The sequence below is a fragment of the Puma concolor genome, chromosome D1 (assembly GCF_028749965.1).
Source record: "Puma concolor isolate L17-30 chromosome D1, mPumCon1.1.hap2, whole genome shotgun sequence".
NCBI lineage: Eukaryota > Metazoa > Chordata > Mammalia > Carnivora > Felidae > Puma > Puma concolor.
The window spans coordinates 54366130-54384975 of record NC_141676.1 but is presented as its reverse complement, the minus strand read 5'-3'; the positions used below and the strand labels follow the sequence as shown (position 1 = coordinate 54384975).

Sequence of the window (18846 nt, the reverse complement as noted above, 5' to 3'; positions counted from 1 at the left end):
AACCATGAAATTAGAGCGTAGGGTAATGCCAAAGACAAAACTATGCCAGGCTGGTTCCATCCCAGCAATAAGTTGTCAGCATTATCTTGCCTCCAGTAGGAAGAGAAGGTCGGTGGAACAGATAGGAAAGAAAATGAGTGAAAGACAGGTAGAAGACAAAGGAGAGAGGGCCAGGGAGACAGGGGTGAGGGTCAGAAAGGGAACCCAAGGGGAGGTCTCAAAGGAAACCAGGGTGTTCCCCTGGGACCCTAGTTCAGGGAAATCATTTTTCATCAGTGACTCATCCTTACCTGTCCCCAGGCAGGAGTCCCCATGCATGCAGGGTTGAGAGGTCTAAGGCGGGGGTACTATCTGAGCCATGAGACAACAGGAATCAATTGCTCAGCCCCTCCCTGGACTTGGAGTCTTATCTCTCAGGCACAAGCCTTCTGCTCTCCAACCATTCCCCTCCCAAGCTTTGCAAATACTGCCTCCTGCCCCTATAGTGAAAGACCCAGGATACAGCCTCTAGGAATGGGGCAAAGGGCTATCCCTCAAGGCTCCTTACAGTTCAGATGGAAGAGAAGCTCTGTCACATGCACCTTGCAAAGTCACGTAACCCTGAGTCTTAGTTATTTCACTGTTAGGTAGAATAAAACCATTTTCAACACACAGTGTTTTTTTTTTTAATTTTTTTAATGTTTATTTATTTTTGAGAGAGAGAGAGAGAGAAAGAGACAGAGTGAAAGCAGGGAGGGGCAGAGAGAGAGGGAGACACAGAATCCAAAGCAGGCTCCAGGCTCTGAGCTGTCAGCATGGAGCCCAATGCAGGGCTTGAACTCATGAACTCTAAGATCATGACCCAAGCTGAAGTTGGACACTTAACCAACTGAACCATACAGGTGCCCTGATTTTTTTTTAAACATTTATTCATTTTTGAGAGACAGAGAGACAGAGCATGAGTGAGGAAGGGGCAGAGCGAGAGGGAGACACAAAATCAGAAGTGGGGTCCAGGCTCTGACCTGTCAGCACGGAGCCTGACACGGGGCTCAAACTTAGGAACCATGAGATCATGACCTGAGTGGAAGTCAGACATTTAACCGACTGAGCCACCCAGAGGCCCCTTCACAGAGGTTTTTGAAGTTACAATGAAAAAAAATTCTTCTGACATCCTGGTACATCAGAATAGAGACACTGACACACTATATGCATTTAAACATATGTAAGCATTCCGCCATCTTGACAAAGACAAGGCATTTCCCAGTCCTTACTCAGCAGTTAGAAAGAAGTCACACATTTCCCAAAGTTTTACTTCACCAGGGAGAAACTGCCCCTCTTTCAATTACACCTCACAAGTAACCCAAGCTTCACTTGGGCCCTTTGCTTCCAAGGGAGCCCCCAGCTCACTCACAGCTCCCATGGCTCTCCAAAGGGAGTTTTGGAATCGCATTGGTGCATAATCTGCATGTCCAGAATAGTGGACTAAGCATTACAATTATTGTAAATTTCAGGTGTGTAATAAACACAATAAAAACTACAGATGTTGGGAAAGCTCTTGGCTTTCCAGTTATATCCTGCTCACTTTTTTCAACATGTTCAATGGCAAGAATTTGTTCTTAGCTACATTATTTTCATCAGGGATCAAAACCAATGATATAAACCTTTTATGAAAACAATCAGGCTAGAAGAAATTGTAAATGACTCATTCCACCAAAGCCTAAGAGAGTCTTTCAGGAGCATTGATCATATTATCACTTCCCAAACAATGTGATCCAGGGAGATGAGATTTAGTTTTAAAGAATCTTTTTACCCAGAGAGAGCAGAAGATGATAAAGCCAGAAGCAGTGAAAAACATGTCTGACAGAGGACTCTATGGTTACAATCAGGGAAGACATGAACTCATGTTAACTGATAAATAAAAATACTATTGGTTAAATAGAATTACGAATTTAAATATTTCATGAGTAAACTCAAGCAAAGAGAAGAAGCTAAGAATTACAGCTTTGAGGAATTTGGCAGGCAAAAATCTCATGTAAATGGGGCAGCTACATAATGGATAGATGTTTCAGCTTAGTTTAAGTTACAAATTCAGGGAGCATAATAATATATGTACCTCAATTCCTGCTTCGTGATTCATACATGACTGGACACCCAAACCAAAAACTTTCCAAGTTTCCCAAGTTCTTTTTATTTTTAATTTTTAAAAATAATTATTTTAGAGAGAGCAAGAGAGCAGGGGAGAAGGGCAGAGGGGAGAGAGAGAATCTCAAGCAGGCTCCATGCTCAGTGCAGAGCCCCATATCAGGGCTCGATCCATGACCTTGGCATCATGATTGGAGCCAAAATCAAGAGTCAGACGCTCAACTGACTGAGCTACCCAGGTGCCTCACCCAAGTTCTTTTTTATAAGCAATAATACCCAAAACCTACTTCCCAACGCTCTAGTGCAATTGTCTATGAGAAACGAGGTGAAAAATTCTTTGACGGATCTGTTTTGTTTTAATACTATAGATAATAGGGTTCATCACAGGAGGTGCTAGTAGATAGATGTTGGCCAGGATGACATGTACAATTGGAGGGGCATGCTTGGCAAAGCGGTGAGTCATGGAAAGTCCCACCAAGGGCACATAGAGGACCAGAACAGCCAGAATGTGGGACAGACAGTTATTGAGAGCCTGGAAACTTTCACCCTGGGAGCTGATTCTCAAGACACTTCTCAGAATGAGTGCATAGGAGACCACAATGAGCAGGGGGTCCAATGTAGTAAAGACCAGAGCTATAACAAATCCATACCAATTATTGATAGTGGTATCAGCACACACCAGGCGAATCATGTCTTGATGAAGGCAGTAGGAGTGGGAGAGATGGCGGGAGCCACAAAATGGAAGCCGTTTCAGTAGGAATAATGCAGGAAGAACAGTCAGAACACAGCGGAAAATGATGGCTATCCCTATTCTTCTGATGACCCGGTTGGTAAGGATGGAGACATAATGGAGGGGGCGGCAGATGGCCACATAGCGGTCAAAGGACATGGCCAACAACACGGAAGATTCCATAAAAGAGAATCCATGGAGGAAGAAGAACTGGGCAAAACAAGCCTCAAAGCTGATCTCTGAGGCATTAAACCAGAGGAGTCCCATGACTGTAGGCAAAGTGGTGAGGGTAAGCCCCAGGTCTGTTAGAGCCAAAATAGAGAGGAACAAGTACATGGGCTCTTGTAGGGAGGGCTCTACCCTGATGACAGCCAGGATGGTGATATTGCCCACAATGGAGACCGTGTAGAGACAACAGAAGGGGATGGAAATCCAGCCATGGGAAACCTCAAAGCCAGGGATGCCCATGAGGATGAAGAAGAAGGGGACTTGAGTGGAGTTAGTAACCCGAAACATGACTGGAAGAGGCAGCCTCAAGACCAGAGCTCTTTCCCAAATCTGTGAAAAGTGGACAACAAAAGGATTGAAATAAATAGTCTATGACTATCCGAAGTCACTCTGTGATAGATCATCAAGTGAGACCTGGGGAAAGAGAGCTATCTGGGCAATGAGTTTACAAATGTTTTATCAGTTTTCTTGTTTTAGCTCTTACCTTGCCATCTCTTGTCAACCACTGAGTTGACAGCATGAAGTTCTCATTAGTTTTAACCCAAAGACTTCTTTATACATCCAGAAGGCAGTTATGCCTTTGCAGCAGAAGGTATAAGGGTACATTATGGCCATTGGAAAGAATAACTGTGGAGAAGAGATTACTGTAGGACACCTTTGGATGGCGTGGGGCTAGGAGAAAAAAAGAGAGAGCCGAGACCAGTAAATGTAAAAAAAAAAGATTCCAATATGCTTATTGACTCTTTTGAACCAAGTGAACAATAAAGAGAGACTTGAACTGAGGTAACAGAGTGGGGAAAGATAATGCCTGTCTTCAGAGCCTAGGATTCCTGAGACAGAACTTTTAGAGGCCATATGGTGCAAGGACTCTGTTGGAAAGGACCTTCCATGAGCGAAATGGGTCAAACTTGGGTGCTCAGATATCTGTCAAAAGAACCTATATTAGAAGACTAGGCCTAGGAAGCACTTTCTTGGAAAGAATACAACAATAATAGTAGGAACATCTCCACAGGAACAGCCTAATAGCATTGGAATAAGGCAAAATACCCTCTTGGTGCATAAAGCAGTTGGATCCATTGGATCAGCCAGTAGATTTCTGGGAAGCTGTTTAAGTTCATATTGATGGATGTGAAAGGGAGCAGAATCTGCCACCCCAAAATATGCCTGTTTGGCTTAACGATTATCTTGAGTTGATTATTTCTAAGAAACAGCAGACCTAGAACAAAAGCTGAGTAGATGTTACCTTTCTGATCCCTACACTGACCAGTAAGGGACATTTGCATTTATAGGGGAGATCTGGAAGAGGAGAAGGAGTAAATCTTTGGAAATTCTTACCAATTTCTTCTCCACAACTATTCTTTCCAATGGCTATAACACACCGTTACACCTTCCTGCTGCAAAGACATACTGTTATGCATGACAACCATTCCCTTGTTTACTGTGCTTTTCCTGGGAACTTCCCACTAGAAGCCCTCCCTCCTACCCATCCAGCCCCCAACGTTTTTCTTCATCTTTATCCTAAGAAGGCATTCAAGGTGATGGTTTGGACCATTTCAAGGAGTTACTCACTTTTATTGGGTATGTCCCAGGTAGACTGGAGGTATATATGTTATTAAAATTTTAATCATTTGTCTCCAATTAATCTTTTATTATAAGGAGTCCTCAGCCAAAAACCTAGAAAGGTAAAGGAAAATTATTTTTCCTCTCTTACAGTGGTTTGGATAAGCTATTTCATCTTTTTGTTGTTGTTTTGTTTTGTTTGTTTTTAACATTGCTGTATGGTGAACCTTCCTTGTGCTTTCTCTAACTTTGCTCTTGATAAACTCAAAATATCTTGCTCTTTTTGTCCACCACCAAAAAATGGAAACCATTACTTGGGAATCCTCTTGCGACTGAGGGTGATCACAGGTGTTATCTTATCCACTGGGAAGACTGACAGATTGAGGAAGCAGAAGAGAATAGGAATGGAGGAAATCCTGGGCTATGGAAACCAGAATCTCTTCCTATTGACCTATTGCTACCCTGCCTCCATAATGGCTTCAGAGCTCTGGCAGCTTTTTCAACATTCATGATGAGGGAGCATAAGGCAAGCTGAAGGCAAAGTAGAAGCTAACAAGTCCCACACACACCCAGGTGGGATGTGTGTGACATTCCTCAGGCACTCCTGGCTGCCCAAGAACAAAGGAAAGGACAGAAAACAAATGGTTCAACTGATAGAGTTTCCATCAGTTTACAAACATCTTAGTAAATTACAAGAAAAAGGCAATCTTATCAATAGCTTAATCTCCAGGAACTCCCTACTGTCTTAATGATAATGATTTGCTAGAGGGAAAAAGAAACAACAACCTTAGCTTAACAAAAGCTAGGCCTCCAGTAATCTGTGAGTCTTCTTTAGCATATGAAAATCGCTTTGGAAACTTCCCCTTGAATTTATCTCCCCCAGCTCCATAGTATATAACCAGGCACCCTTCACAACCCCAGTACAGCTTTTTTATGCCCACAGGTCCTATCCCTCGCTTTAATAAAATCACCCTGTGTGCACCAAAGACATCTCAAGAATTCTTTCTCGGCTGTCGGCTCTGGACCCCACTATCACTTGGAAAGCCATCATTAAGAGACTCTTTTTGGTGCCCTTTCTCCAGAAGTAACATTACCCATAGAAAGTTCCCATCAGCAATCTGGGCCCTGGCACAATACCATAATCTAGTTTTAGCTCATGTCCCTCAAGCTCCGGGAGCCTCACCCTTCCTTCCTCCAGCTTGGTAGTGACATGTATCTTTATATCCATAAGTCTTCCTGCTCAGCCTCACTTTCTATCCCATCTTTCTGGTAATTCATGGCCATGTACATCACCTGTGTCTGTTAGCCAGATGCCTTGGTTTTTCCATAGAACGGCTTTCCCTGATGAGCAGAAGCTCAGCTTTGTATAGACTTCTATAGGTCCTCAGGGAAAGAAGTAGCCCTTGGGGCTCACAAGAGTCCAAGGTACAGAAGAAAGAAAGATTTGTGTGACATAGTATGCTGTGGACCACACCTAGTTAAGGGACACGAGGTGCATACACATTCCAAGATGATTTTCCAAGAACAACCTGAGCAAACTCAAGACCAAACCGAACCAATCAAATAAACAAAAAGCTCTGTGTAGTTTCTCTAGAGATACCTGACAGAGAATTTCTGAGATTCTTTTGACAGAAATTATTGGGAGGAAATTCTTTTTATGAAGTATTTACCAAATGAAACACTGGAGCAGGAACTTTCCAGCACTCTTCTCCATTGCACACTGTGGTGGGTTTTTTTTTGTTTTTATTTGTTTTGCTTTGTTTTTGTTGTTGTTGTTGTTGTTTACCATTGATCATAAAGATAAATAAACTTAGAGCCAGGAAAGTGCAATGATAAAAGATGGAATTAAGGATGAGGTAATTTAATTTATTCTCTACCAGAACAATACTAGTATTTTTCTTTACAAAATATTTTCAAAATTTTTATATCCTTTTCCCCATTATACTCAGTAATCCTTCCTTTTTTTAAAAGAAGCACAAATATTGCATTTTCCTACCTAAGTGGTTGTAAGTTAGGCTAATTTGGATTCAAACCCTAATTTTAATACTCACGAATTGTGTGACTCTGGTCTGGTGACTTAAACTTTCTTTGCTTTATTTTACTTTCAGTATGTCAAGGATAATAATCCTGTTTGGGAAAGTGCTGAAGACACTTCTTGGTACTTATCAAGGCCTAAATAATCGTTAGCTATAAATACTAATTGTACTAATAGCAGACTGCTATAATAGTCATTGTTTTTGTTTTGTTTTGTTTTGTTTTCAACGTTTTTTATTTATTTTTGGGACAGAGAGAGACAGAGCATGAACGGGGGAGGGGCAGAGAGAGAGAGAGACACAGAATCGGAAACAGGCTCCAGGCTCCGAGCCATCAGCCCAGAGCCTGACGCGGGGCTCGAACTCACGGACCGCGAGATCGTGACCTGGCTGAAGTCGGACGCTTAACCGACTGCGCCACCCAGGCGCCCCTAATAGTCATTGTTATATTATTACTATTATTATTATTACTAATATTATTATCATTAGCATTATTATTAGTCTCCCTACTTTCAAGGACGCAGTTATTTTAACTATTTTCTTAAATCTGTCTTTTTTCCTAATCTGCAGGTATGGCACCAAGATCTTGATAAGAAAATTAGATTATTAGGAATGTGTTCTTGTTAGCAACTTAAACGTTGTTCGAGGATCCTCATGTTTGTTCTCAGAAATGTTGGAAAACCTATCTTACTTAACTCTTTAATGCCAGGAACATTGTTGTATCTTGGTAGCATAAACCAAAATGACACACTTTTCCCAGAAAGAGTAGACAAAACACTAAGGCGTAAGAAGGAAGCCAAAGGAAATGTGTTATCAGTACTTTTAAGCAAAGGGAGCAAAGAAAGATGAGATATATATTTCTAATGATATTTCAAATCCATAGTATTATTTCAAAATAAGCTCTCTCCCAACAGATACTACAAAAGACTGAAATTACACATTTTGACTAGTATGCCATTGACTTGCATTTTAGAAAAGAGGTGAGCTCTGACACTAAACCTCTTTATTCAAATTCGGACTCTCATCCACCAGCTAGAGATCTTGAGCTATTTAGTGAAACACACTGTCCTTCCACACCCCAACTCTCAAGTGTTTCCCAAACTGTTGAAGAATTTTACTCTTCCACAAGCAACATCTGGGAGTTCCAAGTGTTCCACATCCATAACAACATATGGTACTATTTGTTGTCTTAACTGTAGTCATCCTGGTGTCTAGAAGTCATTTTATGGTGGTTTAAATTGGCATTTCCTTAATGACTAATAGTTTGATCATCTTTTCATATGCTTCTTAGACATTAGCATATCTTCTGTGAAAATACTTACATTAAAAGTTTGCCTGCTTTCATTGGACTGTCTTCTCATTATTGAGGTATAAGAATTCTGTATTCAATCTGGATCCAAGCCTTTTTCAAATGTACATGATTTTTTTTTCAATCTCTGGATTGACTTTATTTCCTTAACAGAGTCTTGTGAAGGGCAGACTTTGTTAACTTTAATGAAGTTTAATTTATTAATTCATTTTTTTCTTAAAATAGATCATAAAGATTTTTTTCCTATATTTTCTCCTCAATGTTTTACAGTTTGGATATATTTTTATTATGTACACCTAGGTCTTTGCTGTGTTAAATGAACTTTTGTGTAAGGTATGAGATAAGGTCAAAGCTAATTTTATTTTTGTATAAATATACAGATGGACCAGCACCATTTATTGAAAATATGATTTTTTTCTTACAAAAATAGTTGGTGACTTTGTCAAATATCAATAATTGAGTTATGTGAAGATCTCTTTGTGAACTCTCTCATCTGTTTTATTGATGTGCTTGTCTCTCATTATGCTTATTTGGCACTATTTTACTGAAGATTTACAGTAAGTATTGAAATTAGGTAGTATATGAGCTGTACAAAACTGTTCTTTATTTGTAAGGTGTTTAGCTAATCCAGATCTTTTGCATTTCTATAAAAAAATGTGAAAAATCTATGGAATTCTACAAAAAAAATGCTAAGAATTTTTTTCCCCCTACCTTCCAAATGAATGTGCTAAGGTCTTATTCTTTTTTTTATTGTTACTGGATTCACTTACTATTATTTTGTTAAGACCTTAAAAACAAACAAACAAAAACAAACAAACAAACAAAAACTGTTCATGGATGGAAAATATAAGGTAGTAATTTTCTTTCCTCAGCAAAATCTTTGCACTGTTTTAGAATCAGAAATGTGTTGACCCAGTGTTGGTATGTTTCTTTTTTATCTATGATAATGTAATTTCATGTATAGCCTAATTTAATCTTTGTACCACTGTTCAGATATGCTTTACCTCTACTTATATGATAATTACACAATATTTTGTTATTATTTTGGTTTAATATCAATTGTGTTTTAAGGAATTCAATAGAGAGAAAACAGTCTTAATCTCAATTGCTATTTAGCCTAAAAATGTTTATTTTACATTAGGTTTTGAGGTAAATTTTCACTAAAAATCTACATGAAGAGATTTTATTTCCACCACATCACAAATGAAATCGCACATTTTTTCCTTTGACCCCTGTTGTTTCTGAAGAAAAGTCGTACAACATTCTTTTCATAGTTTCTTTGTATGCAATGTGTGTTTTTTAATATTCATTCACCTGTATGTTTTCTTTAATTGGCCTTGCTCCATATTTGCTGAGCATCTGAATTCATGGGTATCCTTTATGTTATAATATTTAAAAACTTCAGGCAATAATTCTTCAAAAATTTTTGATCCTTTTTTCCTCTCTTCTTCCCTTCTAATACACCAATTGCACATGTGGTCGACATCTTGATCTACCATCTCTGGGAGTCTTTTATTTTTTTTTTTATTTATTTTTTTTTTTTTTAACGTTTATTTATTTTTTTGGGACAGAGAGAGACAGAGCATGAACGGGGGAGGGGCAGAGAGAGAGGGAGACACAGAATCAGAAACAGGCTCCAGGCTCTGAGCCATCAGCCCAGAGCCCGACGCGGGGCTCGAACTCACAGACTGCGAGATCGTGACCTGGCTGAAGTCGGATGCTTAACCGACTGCGCCACCCAGGCGCCCCTGGGAGTCTTTTAATTAAAAAAAAAAAAATCTTTTTGTTTCATTCAGCGCTTCTGTTTGGATGATTAATATTGATGCATCTTTGAGTTCAGTTACCCTTTCTCCTATGCTGTCCAATCTACTCTGGATCCCATCCAATAATATTTTGATTTTAGTATTTTATTTTTCTCTAGTTGGATTCTCATTTATTTTTTTCATACTTTCCAAATATTTCCTGAAATTTCTAATCTCATCCACATCTAAATTCCTCACCTTGTCTTATCCAAAGTGGAGGTACATTGGGAAAAAGACAAACAGCGTTAGCTGAATGGAAGATGAAGGGTAAATTTCAGTCAAACTTTTTGAGAGAACACTTCTAGGCTAGGAGAAAACCCAAGAATATTCTTCAAATACCATTCAAAATTACTCTCTTCTGGGTTGAAGCTAGAGGCAGAGAGCACAACTGGACATAGCCCGTCAAAACTGAAAAGAACAGATGGTCACCATTCCAAGATTCTATTGGAGGCCACTTGTGGCATCTCTTTTCTCTGTTGTCCTTTGGTATCTACAGAATAAATAGGCTTTTAAAGGTCTTGTGTCTCCTCTCCTATTCTGGTTGTTGGAAGGAGAGGATATTCTTTATGTACTGGAATTACAAGTAGAGAGATGTGGATAGACCAGAAACCAGAGAAGGCTTGGTCTGACCATCTACTGCTAGGAAGCTCTCATAAGAACTGTCAGTCTGAGGAGTAGTTCAAAGAAGGCCACTCTCTTGTTTCCACAGCTTTGCTTTATACTCAGTGTGTCTAAACAGGGATGATGTAACAAAAATACCTCTGTAGACTTTGAGGCTCATGAGAGTAGAGACCCTACCATTTATCCACTGCTCTGTCCTAAAGCCTTATGCCTGGCACATAGTAGGTTCTTAATAAATATTTGGAGGAAAATGCATAATTGTGGGTCTCCATGAATGTCTCTACGGAAGCCTGCAGGTTTCTGGGTATATATGAACGTGCTCTGTTCAACTTCCCTACTTTGACTAAAGAGATACTTTTATTCTCCAACTTTGACAACTAGTATTCTTCTTGGAGCATATCAGGCACCTTCCCTGAAGTGAGTACTCAAGGTCACAGGTCAGTGGTGATGGTTGTTACTAAGCGATGAGTAAAGTTTCTTGGGAGCAGAGTCCACGTGAAGCTGCTGGCAGAGGCCAGCTGAAGAAATTGGAGCAGAGGGGTCCTGGATAAAGGCAGGGCCCCAATAAGCAGTATGTTGTTACTTTGAAATCAGCCAAGAAGGTGAGCCTCAAAAGTGGGAGGAGGGGTAATGCAAAGCTTATTAGACAATACTGTGATAACGTGTGCTTACAAAGAAGCAGAGCAACAGCCCGGTCCTTTGTCACCAGTAGATAGTCCACCTCCTTCCTCATTTGCCTACTAGTAACCATCCCACTGACTACATAGCATAAAACCTGCATGACATAGATAAGAAAATTTAGCCCTTAGCCTTCCTCATTGCTATGAATGAGGAAGCACAGAGACAGCAAGAGTTTGACTCTTTCTCAGTCTCCATAAGAAAGTATATGTAGAGCAGTTCGCGTTAATTCAGGATATGAAGAGCTACTTTATTTTTTTCAGAAATTATCATGGGCCCCTGGGTGGCTCAGTTGGTTAAGCATCTGACTTAGGCTCAGATCATGATCTCATGGTTCATGAGTCTGAGCCCCATATTGGGCTCTCTGCTGTCAGTGCAGAGCCTGCTTCAGATCCTCTGTCCCCTCTCTCTCTGCCCTTCCCCTGCTCTCTCTCTCTCCCTCAAAAAATAAACATTTAAAAAGAAAAAGAAATTATTACTTTGTTGTTACACATTATTGTCACAACAGCTGCCAAAATGATGTATACTATAAACATTTTACTTGCTAAAAAACAAAATTATAAACCTGAGTGATTTTGAAGATTTAATTAGCTTTATTAAATAATTCATGAATCCAGCAGCACCCCTTCCAGCAAGTAGAGGGGAGCTCCTAGGATGTGAATTAAATGGAAGGTTTTTATAGGAAGGAGAGTGGTGCAAGAAAGTCGTAAGCAAAAGAAAAGAAAGAATTATTCCAGGCAAGGCCATTTTCCCTTAGGAGGAAGAGTAGAGGGTCTCCTCACGCAGCTGACCTCAGCTTCCTTTGGGGAGTTGGGAGTGCTATGTGACAGACTTCTTGGTGCCCATTAGAAAATTCCTGACTGACCTGTCAAGACTACATTTCTGGGAGAGACTGAAATTGATATTGTTTTTTCCAAACAGTCCTAGCCACTGGACTGTTTTCCAATGAAGATGAACTCATCCTCTTGGAAGTTGGCATGAAGAAATGAAAGTTATTAGGACTTTGAAATTCAGTCACATCACTTCATTTAATGCCAGCCATGTGACAAAAAGTGATTTAATTTTTTCCAGCTTCACTGTCTTTAGCACGCTAAAAAGAAAACCAGAGGCCCAAGTGGCATCGCCAAGGTTAAGGCCCTAAGTCAGTAAACCAGGGCCAAGATTCCTTTTTGCCCTTAGCAAAGTGTCATCATGGAGGCAGCTGAGCTACTAGAAGGAGGTCACTCTGCCTATTTCAAGGACTCGTCAATGGGCTGTAGGCAGTAAGGGAATTTTCATTTGCCTTTGCTTCCCACATCACCATGGCAAGCCCTTAAACCCCTTACCGTTGTTGTTGGATAGCCAGGAGTGTCCCAGGAGTATAACACACATTCCACCTGGCAGGGAGAAGGGAGTGCTAGCTTGCACTTAACCCCTGAGCTTGCCTTATGCTTTCTCATTAGAGTGGCCTAGAAAAAAGTTTGGGAAATGTCAGGCTTGTTTTGATGAGACAAGTGTTTGAGTTACCTGAGCTAGATGGGCTATGAGCAGAGACAGACAAAACAAACAAACAAACAAACAAACAAACAAAAATACCAGGTAGACCTTAACCCAAGCTAGGGGTGAGGGTAGAAGGACTGATTTTTGGCTTTTCAAAAGGGGTCCAACCAAAAATTTGTCGCAGTGAAGATGAAAATTGGTTCTTCTTTGGAATGACTTGTGAGAGACAGGATATGAGGAAAGAAGAACTTACTAAAAAGATTGCTGCAGGAAGATGTGGAGCCTTCCTCTATGAAAACATTCTAGACTTTCTATGCTTGCATAGATGCAGACATCCATGGAGGCAAGGCAATGGGAAATATAAATTCCAACAAGAAGCTTTCTCATGGGCTCAGACCAGACTGCAGGATCCCTTTGACAATCCCAACATGCATAGGTCTTTCCAGCCTGGAAAGCCCTTAACAATCACATACCAAAAATGTTTATCTAAGGAGGGCCTTGCTCACCAGGCCTGGACCTTGGATCAGAAAAAGGTGTGCTTTGTGGGGTCAGAAAAATAATTTTCTTTCTACCCTTCTAGGTTCATGGCTGGGACCACCTCCTTCCCCCATGATAAAAGGCAGATTAACTACAGAAAAACAAACAAGTTTAATAACATGCATACCTCCTGTATACATGGCAAGTACCCAGGAAGACTGAGTAACTCCCCAAAATGTCCCAAGCCACCATTTAAAATCCCAGATCCAGCTAAAGACAAAAGATATTGGGAGTTGGGAAGCCAGTTATGGGAGGCTAGTGGAAAAGCACAGTGATCAAGGGTAAGTTTGTTACGCAGATTTAGGTCTTTGCCTTCCCCACAGACCAGTTTCCAGAGGTTTAGTCCTTTTCCTCATCCTGGTAATAGAGGGAGACATCCTTACAAATGGAGATTTCCTTACAAATGTAAATGCCTCTTACAAAAGGGTAACTTCTACTTGGTTGGTTTTCAGAGGTCCCTTTGAGCCTTGCTGTTTCTTAAAAATGATCAGCCTAAAATAAGCCTTATGCCAAAGAGGAATATTTTGGAGCCACAAATTCTGCTCCCCTTCAGGCTACAGCCATTTTCTGCAACAGAGACCCCTCCCCCAACCCAAGTGAGTCTGAGTCTGGAGAAACCAAAAACCTTGAGAAAGGATTTCCTTTAGTTCTGTGTCTGGTCTGACTGGGGATTCAAAGCTTGGTCAATGTAACTGGGACTAAAGGCACTCAGACACATCTGCATCCTATGAGGTTATCTTTAATATCTGAGAAAGTAGAGAAAAATATCTCTCCATTAATTTCACGATTTTATGTGGGTTATACAGTTTGGGTATGCCTGTTGTCTGTATGCACGAGACAGAGGAGGAATGCACCAGCTGGCATTTCTCAGAACTTTGTGGGAGATCAACAGGATGTGAGAAAATGAAGTTGGAAGATGTATTTTCTTAACCTGTTGGGAAAGGAAGGTTTGAATTTAAGCCCATTTGGGGTTGAAGGCTCCCCCTGGTGGTTGTATTGGAAAACCACAAGATGCATATGGACCTGGCTGTTCTACAGTAATCTCATACCCCGCCAAGCCTGACTCAGTTAGCTAGGTATTGATACTCGGTAGAACCTCCCCTAAATATAACTTGTATGGGGATCCTGAAAAGCATGCTAGGATCCAATATATCCCTGTCTCTCCCACAGGCTTTCTCAATCTCTGGTACAGAGTAGGCTTACTTGTTCTCCTTGTGGATAGGGAGTGAGCTAAGACAGTCATATTCTCACATACACACAGCTGTCTCTGTCTGTATCTTTCACACATGCACATACATACACACACACACAGGCACATGTGAAAATAATATTATATGCACTGAAAGCCACACTAGCACACATACAAATAGGTACACTCTTACATTGATACTTTTAGTAATGGATTTAGATACTCTAGTAAGGGATTCTTTTTTTTTTTTAAGTTTATTTATTTATTTTGAGAGAGAGACAGTCAGAGTGAGCAGGGGAGGTGCAGAGAGAGAGGGAGAGAGAAGGAATCTCAAGCAGACTCTCTGTTGTCAGTGTGGAGCCAAACATGGGGCTCAAACTCACAAACTGTGAGAACATGACCTGAGCCAAACCCAAGAGTCAGCCTCTTAACCTACTGAGCCACCCAGGTGCCCCAATACTTTAGTAATGGATTCTAATACATTCAAGATTAGACTCACACCAACATATTGATATACCACGTCCCTAAGAATCACCTACCTACATTCACTTCACTTTATATTCATAAGATTTCATTGTTGGGGAGGCGAAAAATTTTACTCTACCCTTCAAGATTCTTCTAGCTAGTCTAAGAATTAAACTGACATGAGACAGATTAATCATTAATAAATCATGAAACAGAAGAAATTCAAATTTAACTACATATATACGGGGGCTCCACAAGCATAAAAGGCCCATAGAGAGTCAGTCAAGCAATTGAGGCCTATACCATCAAGAACTAAGGAGAAGGGGACAGGGATTTGGGACTTTAAAGGAGAGAGAGATAATTCACAAGAAGATGAAAAGAGTAAAATTTTGGTAAACAAATGTTTGCTGGGCCTCAGAGAAACAATGAGACAGAATAATTTTAACAAGCAGATTTTGCTAGGCTCCTCCCTGTCTACCACACCTAGTTCATATTATACTGTAGTTATCTATGGTAATAGCTCTCTTCCTGGAACAGGTGTCCTATCTAAATTCTCTTAGGCAGTCAATGGGAAGCAAAAAGAAACCTTAGCCTTCTGTTTCTTAAAAATAATCAGCCTAAAATAATCCACATGCCAAAGAGACACATTTTGGGGCAGCAAATTTTGCCTCCCTACACCATCATTACCCAAGGGGACAGAGATGTGCCCAAGAACTATTCCTTTGTTGTTCGGTGCCACCAGCCTTCAGAAACAAATTCTGCCTTCCCAGCCTGGGATACTCAAACTGTTCAGTAAACTGTGTTTAACACAATCTGTTTTCTTTACCAAATACGATCTTCATAAAGAGAAAACTATGTCATGTCAACTTATGTATCTGCAAGGCCTTGCTCAGGGTTTTTCAGAGCAGACACTTAATAGATGCATAGCAAATGAAAATTGATAAGAATGGTTAATGTCATTTCAATCTTCATTCTAAAGGATTTTTCTGTGATATAACAAAATAAAGCAAAAAGACCTAAGAACATTTTGTATTTCTTAAAATGACAATTCCTTGGGCGCTAGTCCTTCATTTATTGTATAATTCAGAGAAGCAGAGTAGAAAGCTATTATATAGATGCTAGCAAGAAATATAAGGCAAATAGTATTGCAAGCCTCCAGATAAGTGGAAGGTTATCCATCCATTCCATAGTATCATTTAGCCATGTGAAAAGCTAGGAGTTATTCTCACCTAGCACCGTGCACCAAATAATGTCTGTTGCCAGTGCAGATTTTAAATACTTTATACATATTGCTAACAATATCTTCCATAAAAAAACATACAAGGTCATTCCTTGCTTTGTTAAACTCAATCATCAATATGCATACATTCTTCCAGACTCTTATCTCTGCCTACATCTACTGTCTCATTCCAAGGTATTACTTCTCTCAAATTTTATATTTGAGTTTTGGAGAATTTTATGGTTCTCAGAAAAATTTCCTCACCTCTATGCCTTAAACATATACCCCTCCTTCCTGCCATTCCCTTGCTATAAAGTCCTGTATCATGATTAATTCTTACTTAGTCTTCATAATTCAGTTGGAGTGCCTTCCCTGTGCCTCCCAGTTGGGCTAGTTGCTATGCACCCAAACTCCCATAATTGCTATGTCCATGTCTTTGGTTGTCCATATGATTGTTGTATTATTTCATATGTCATAGAGGCCCCCAAATAATAGCAATAGTTGCTGCTGATGGTAATAACAGAAGCGATTGTTCCCTAACTTGGCTCCCTCTAGGCCATGACCAAAATTATGTTCTCAATAAAGGCAGAATATTCTCAAATTTTTCTGGTAAGAATTTTCTTTCCTACAAACCTAACAGGATTTTCAACTCTCTCCCTCTGTTGCCTGAGCCAGAACTCTCTTCATCAACTACAATTTCAAAAGATGACCTGCTCTCTGCATCCTGTCCTGTCACCCTAACTCTGCCTGCCTACAGTCTGTCCATAACTACTGGCTATTTACCTCGTCTGAGGTGATGCCATCTTCTATCTAGGTGTATTCTGATCACACTGGCATGTCATAAACTTCAGGGGTCTCTGTCCTCACTTTGGGTCTCTATGTCCCATTTGGGGGGTTCACACTCATGCAAACCTGATCAACCATCTCCTGCTTATGATTACATTATTATAATACCTTGTTCATGCCAATCTCCGTGTGTGTGTGTGTGTGTGTGTGTGTGTTTGTTCCACGGGAAGAGAAGTGTGCATACAACCTGACCACATCAATCAATTCAGGTTTTGTAGCTTGGACTGAGGAAGAAACACAAACTGACTTTCCTGAGACGATGGTATTTGTTACCAGAAGAGGGAAGAAGGCAAGAAGAGAGGGAACGTTGGGGAAAAGACTCCTTGCATCAGGGCTTGTTGAAGTAGGGTCTGCATATTCAGATTTGAGTGGAGAGCCTCAGGAAAGCCTGAGAAACGGGCTGGAGCATCCATTTGGGATGGGAGTGTGTATGGAAGGTTTTCCTCTGGCCAGCCTCTAGGCTCAAAGGTGCAGTATCTGGCAGAGACAAAGAGTGAAGGAATGATCTCATCAAAGGAAATAGGTAAGTGGGCCTGAAAATGACTTCGAGAATGGGAGGACATGGGAGTGCTGGGGGCTCTGGTGCTTCCAGGAAGGTGAGCAATGTGAGCCAATGTGGCAGCTGCGTGGGTGGTCTTCATACACCATATCCGGCCTTTCTGGCAAACTGTGGGACCATTCTGATGAGCACAGGGAGGGATCAAATGAGGTAGCAGGTGGCTGGGATCAGTTTCTTCATAAAGCAGGAAAAGGGGATGAACCTGTACCATTTTTCTGCCAGCGGAGATCCAGCAGCCTGGAGATTAAGTCCTATAAAGTGAGGGCTCTTCAGCCTCAGGTGAACTCATGGAAGGAGAGAGGGATGTAGAGGGGAGAGGAGTCGCGTCGGCTCTTGCCCACAGGGCTCCCAGCCCTGGGGACTCTTTGTTTGTCCTCGGCTTCTCCCAGCTGGTGCCATGGTGCTTCACATGCACAGAGAAAGAAGGAGGATAAATCCTTCCCTGGCAGTACAGCCTGATGCGTCACACTGATGCTGGTGCCATTCTGCCTGCCCGCTTCCTCTCCTGGTACAGATCACCTGAGCTTCACTTTTTTAAAACGAGCATCTGCAGGTTAGTCTCCACTGCTGCCCTGAGCCAGGGTTTCAGTGGGGGTGAGGGTCATATGAGAAGAAAGAGAGAATGCAAGGAGTGGGGGATGTAGAGTTGTCCAGGAAAGCAGAGACCCTGGGAAAATGTGGCCTAAGTTCTAATTCCAGCTCCTGCACCTAATCCTTGAATGACCTTAGACAAGTATGTTCAGCATACTGGGCCTTAGTGTTTTGCATTTGTAAAATGAAGTCTTGGACTCCATGATCTCCCAGAAACTCTTCCACTCCTGACACTAGCAAAAGCCTTTGCAAAGAACCAGGGCCAGAGAAAGGAACAGAGACTGCCCTCTCTAGAGAAAAGGAAAGCCCATCTACAATAAATATTATGTTACTGAGGCCACGAGAAAGGGCTGCCTGGCTCCCCAGATGTGCCCAGGCCAGGCCCTTCTTGGATTATTTCTGGAAATCATGGATATCATAAACCCTCTGGTCTCTACAGACTCCTCCCTGTCTTCTCATCAACCAAGGAGCCATTAGCTTCTCCAGTTCAGATTTTGTACATTTTGTACATGTGAGCCGATTGAAGTACATTTTGTGTGCTGGACCAGTGAACATGGCAAGAAGGATCTTGCCCCTAGTCTTTTCTATTAACACAGACACCCTTATGGCTTCCCCAGTATCCAGAATACGCCCACTCCCCTCCAAAGTCCTCATCCACCCTGGTCACAAAAGGCACGTTGACACATTGAATTTGACCCTTGTGGGAATGCTCAAAAGTGAGGTATCTTCAAAAATAAGGTCCAAGTCCATCTGGGTATTCTCCTACTCATAAGAAACAGTAGCCTCTACCACTAACTCAGTTTTTTTAAATAGCAAATATTAGGTTGAAACAAAAGAATATTTCGAACACAAAGGTAAGGTGGAGATCTACCTGTTCAT

General features: G+C 41.0%; 1 protein-coding gene across 1 annotated transcript; it reads right to left on the bottom strand.

Moving 5' to 3' along the window:
* Positions 1 to 2419: 2419 nt before the first annotated feature.
* Positions 2420 to 3367, bottom strand: LOC112864973 (olfactory receptor 51Q1-like). The gene has a single exon (XM_025927992.1). The coding sequence runs from the start codon at positions 3365 to 3367 to the stop codon at positions 2420 to 2422; it is 948 nt and encodes a 315-aa protein (XP_025783777.1).
* Positions 3368 to 18846: the final 15479 nt, after the last annotated feature.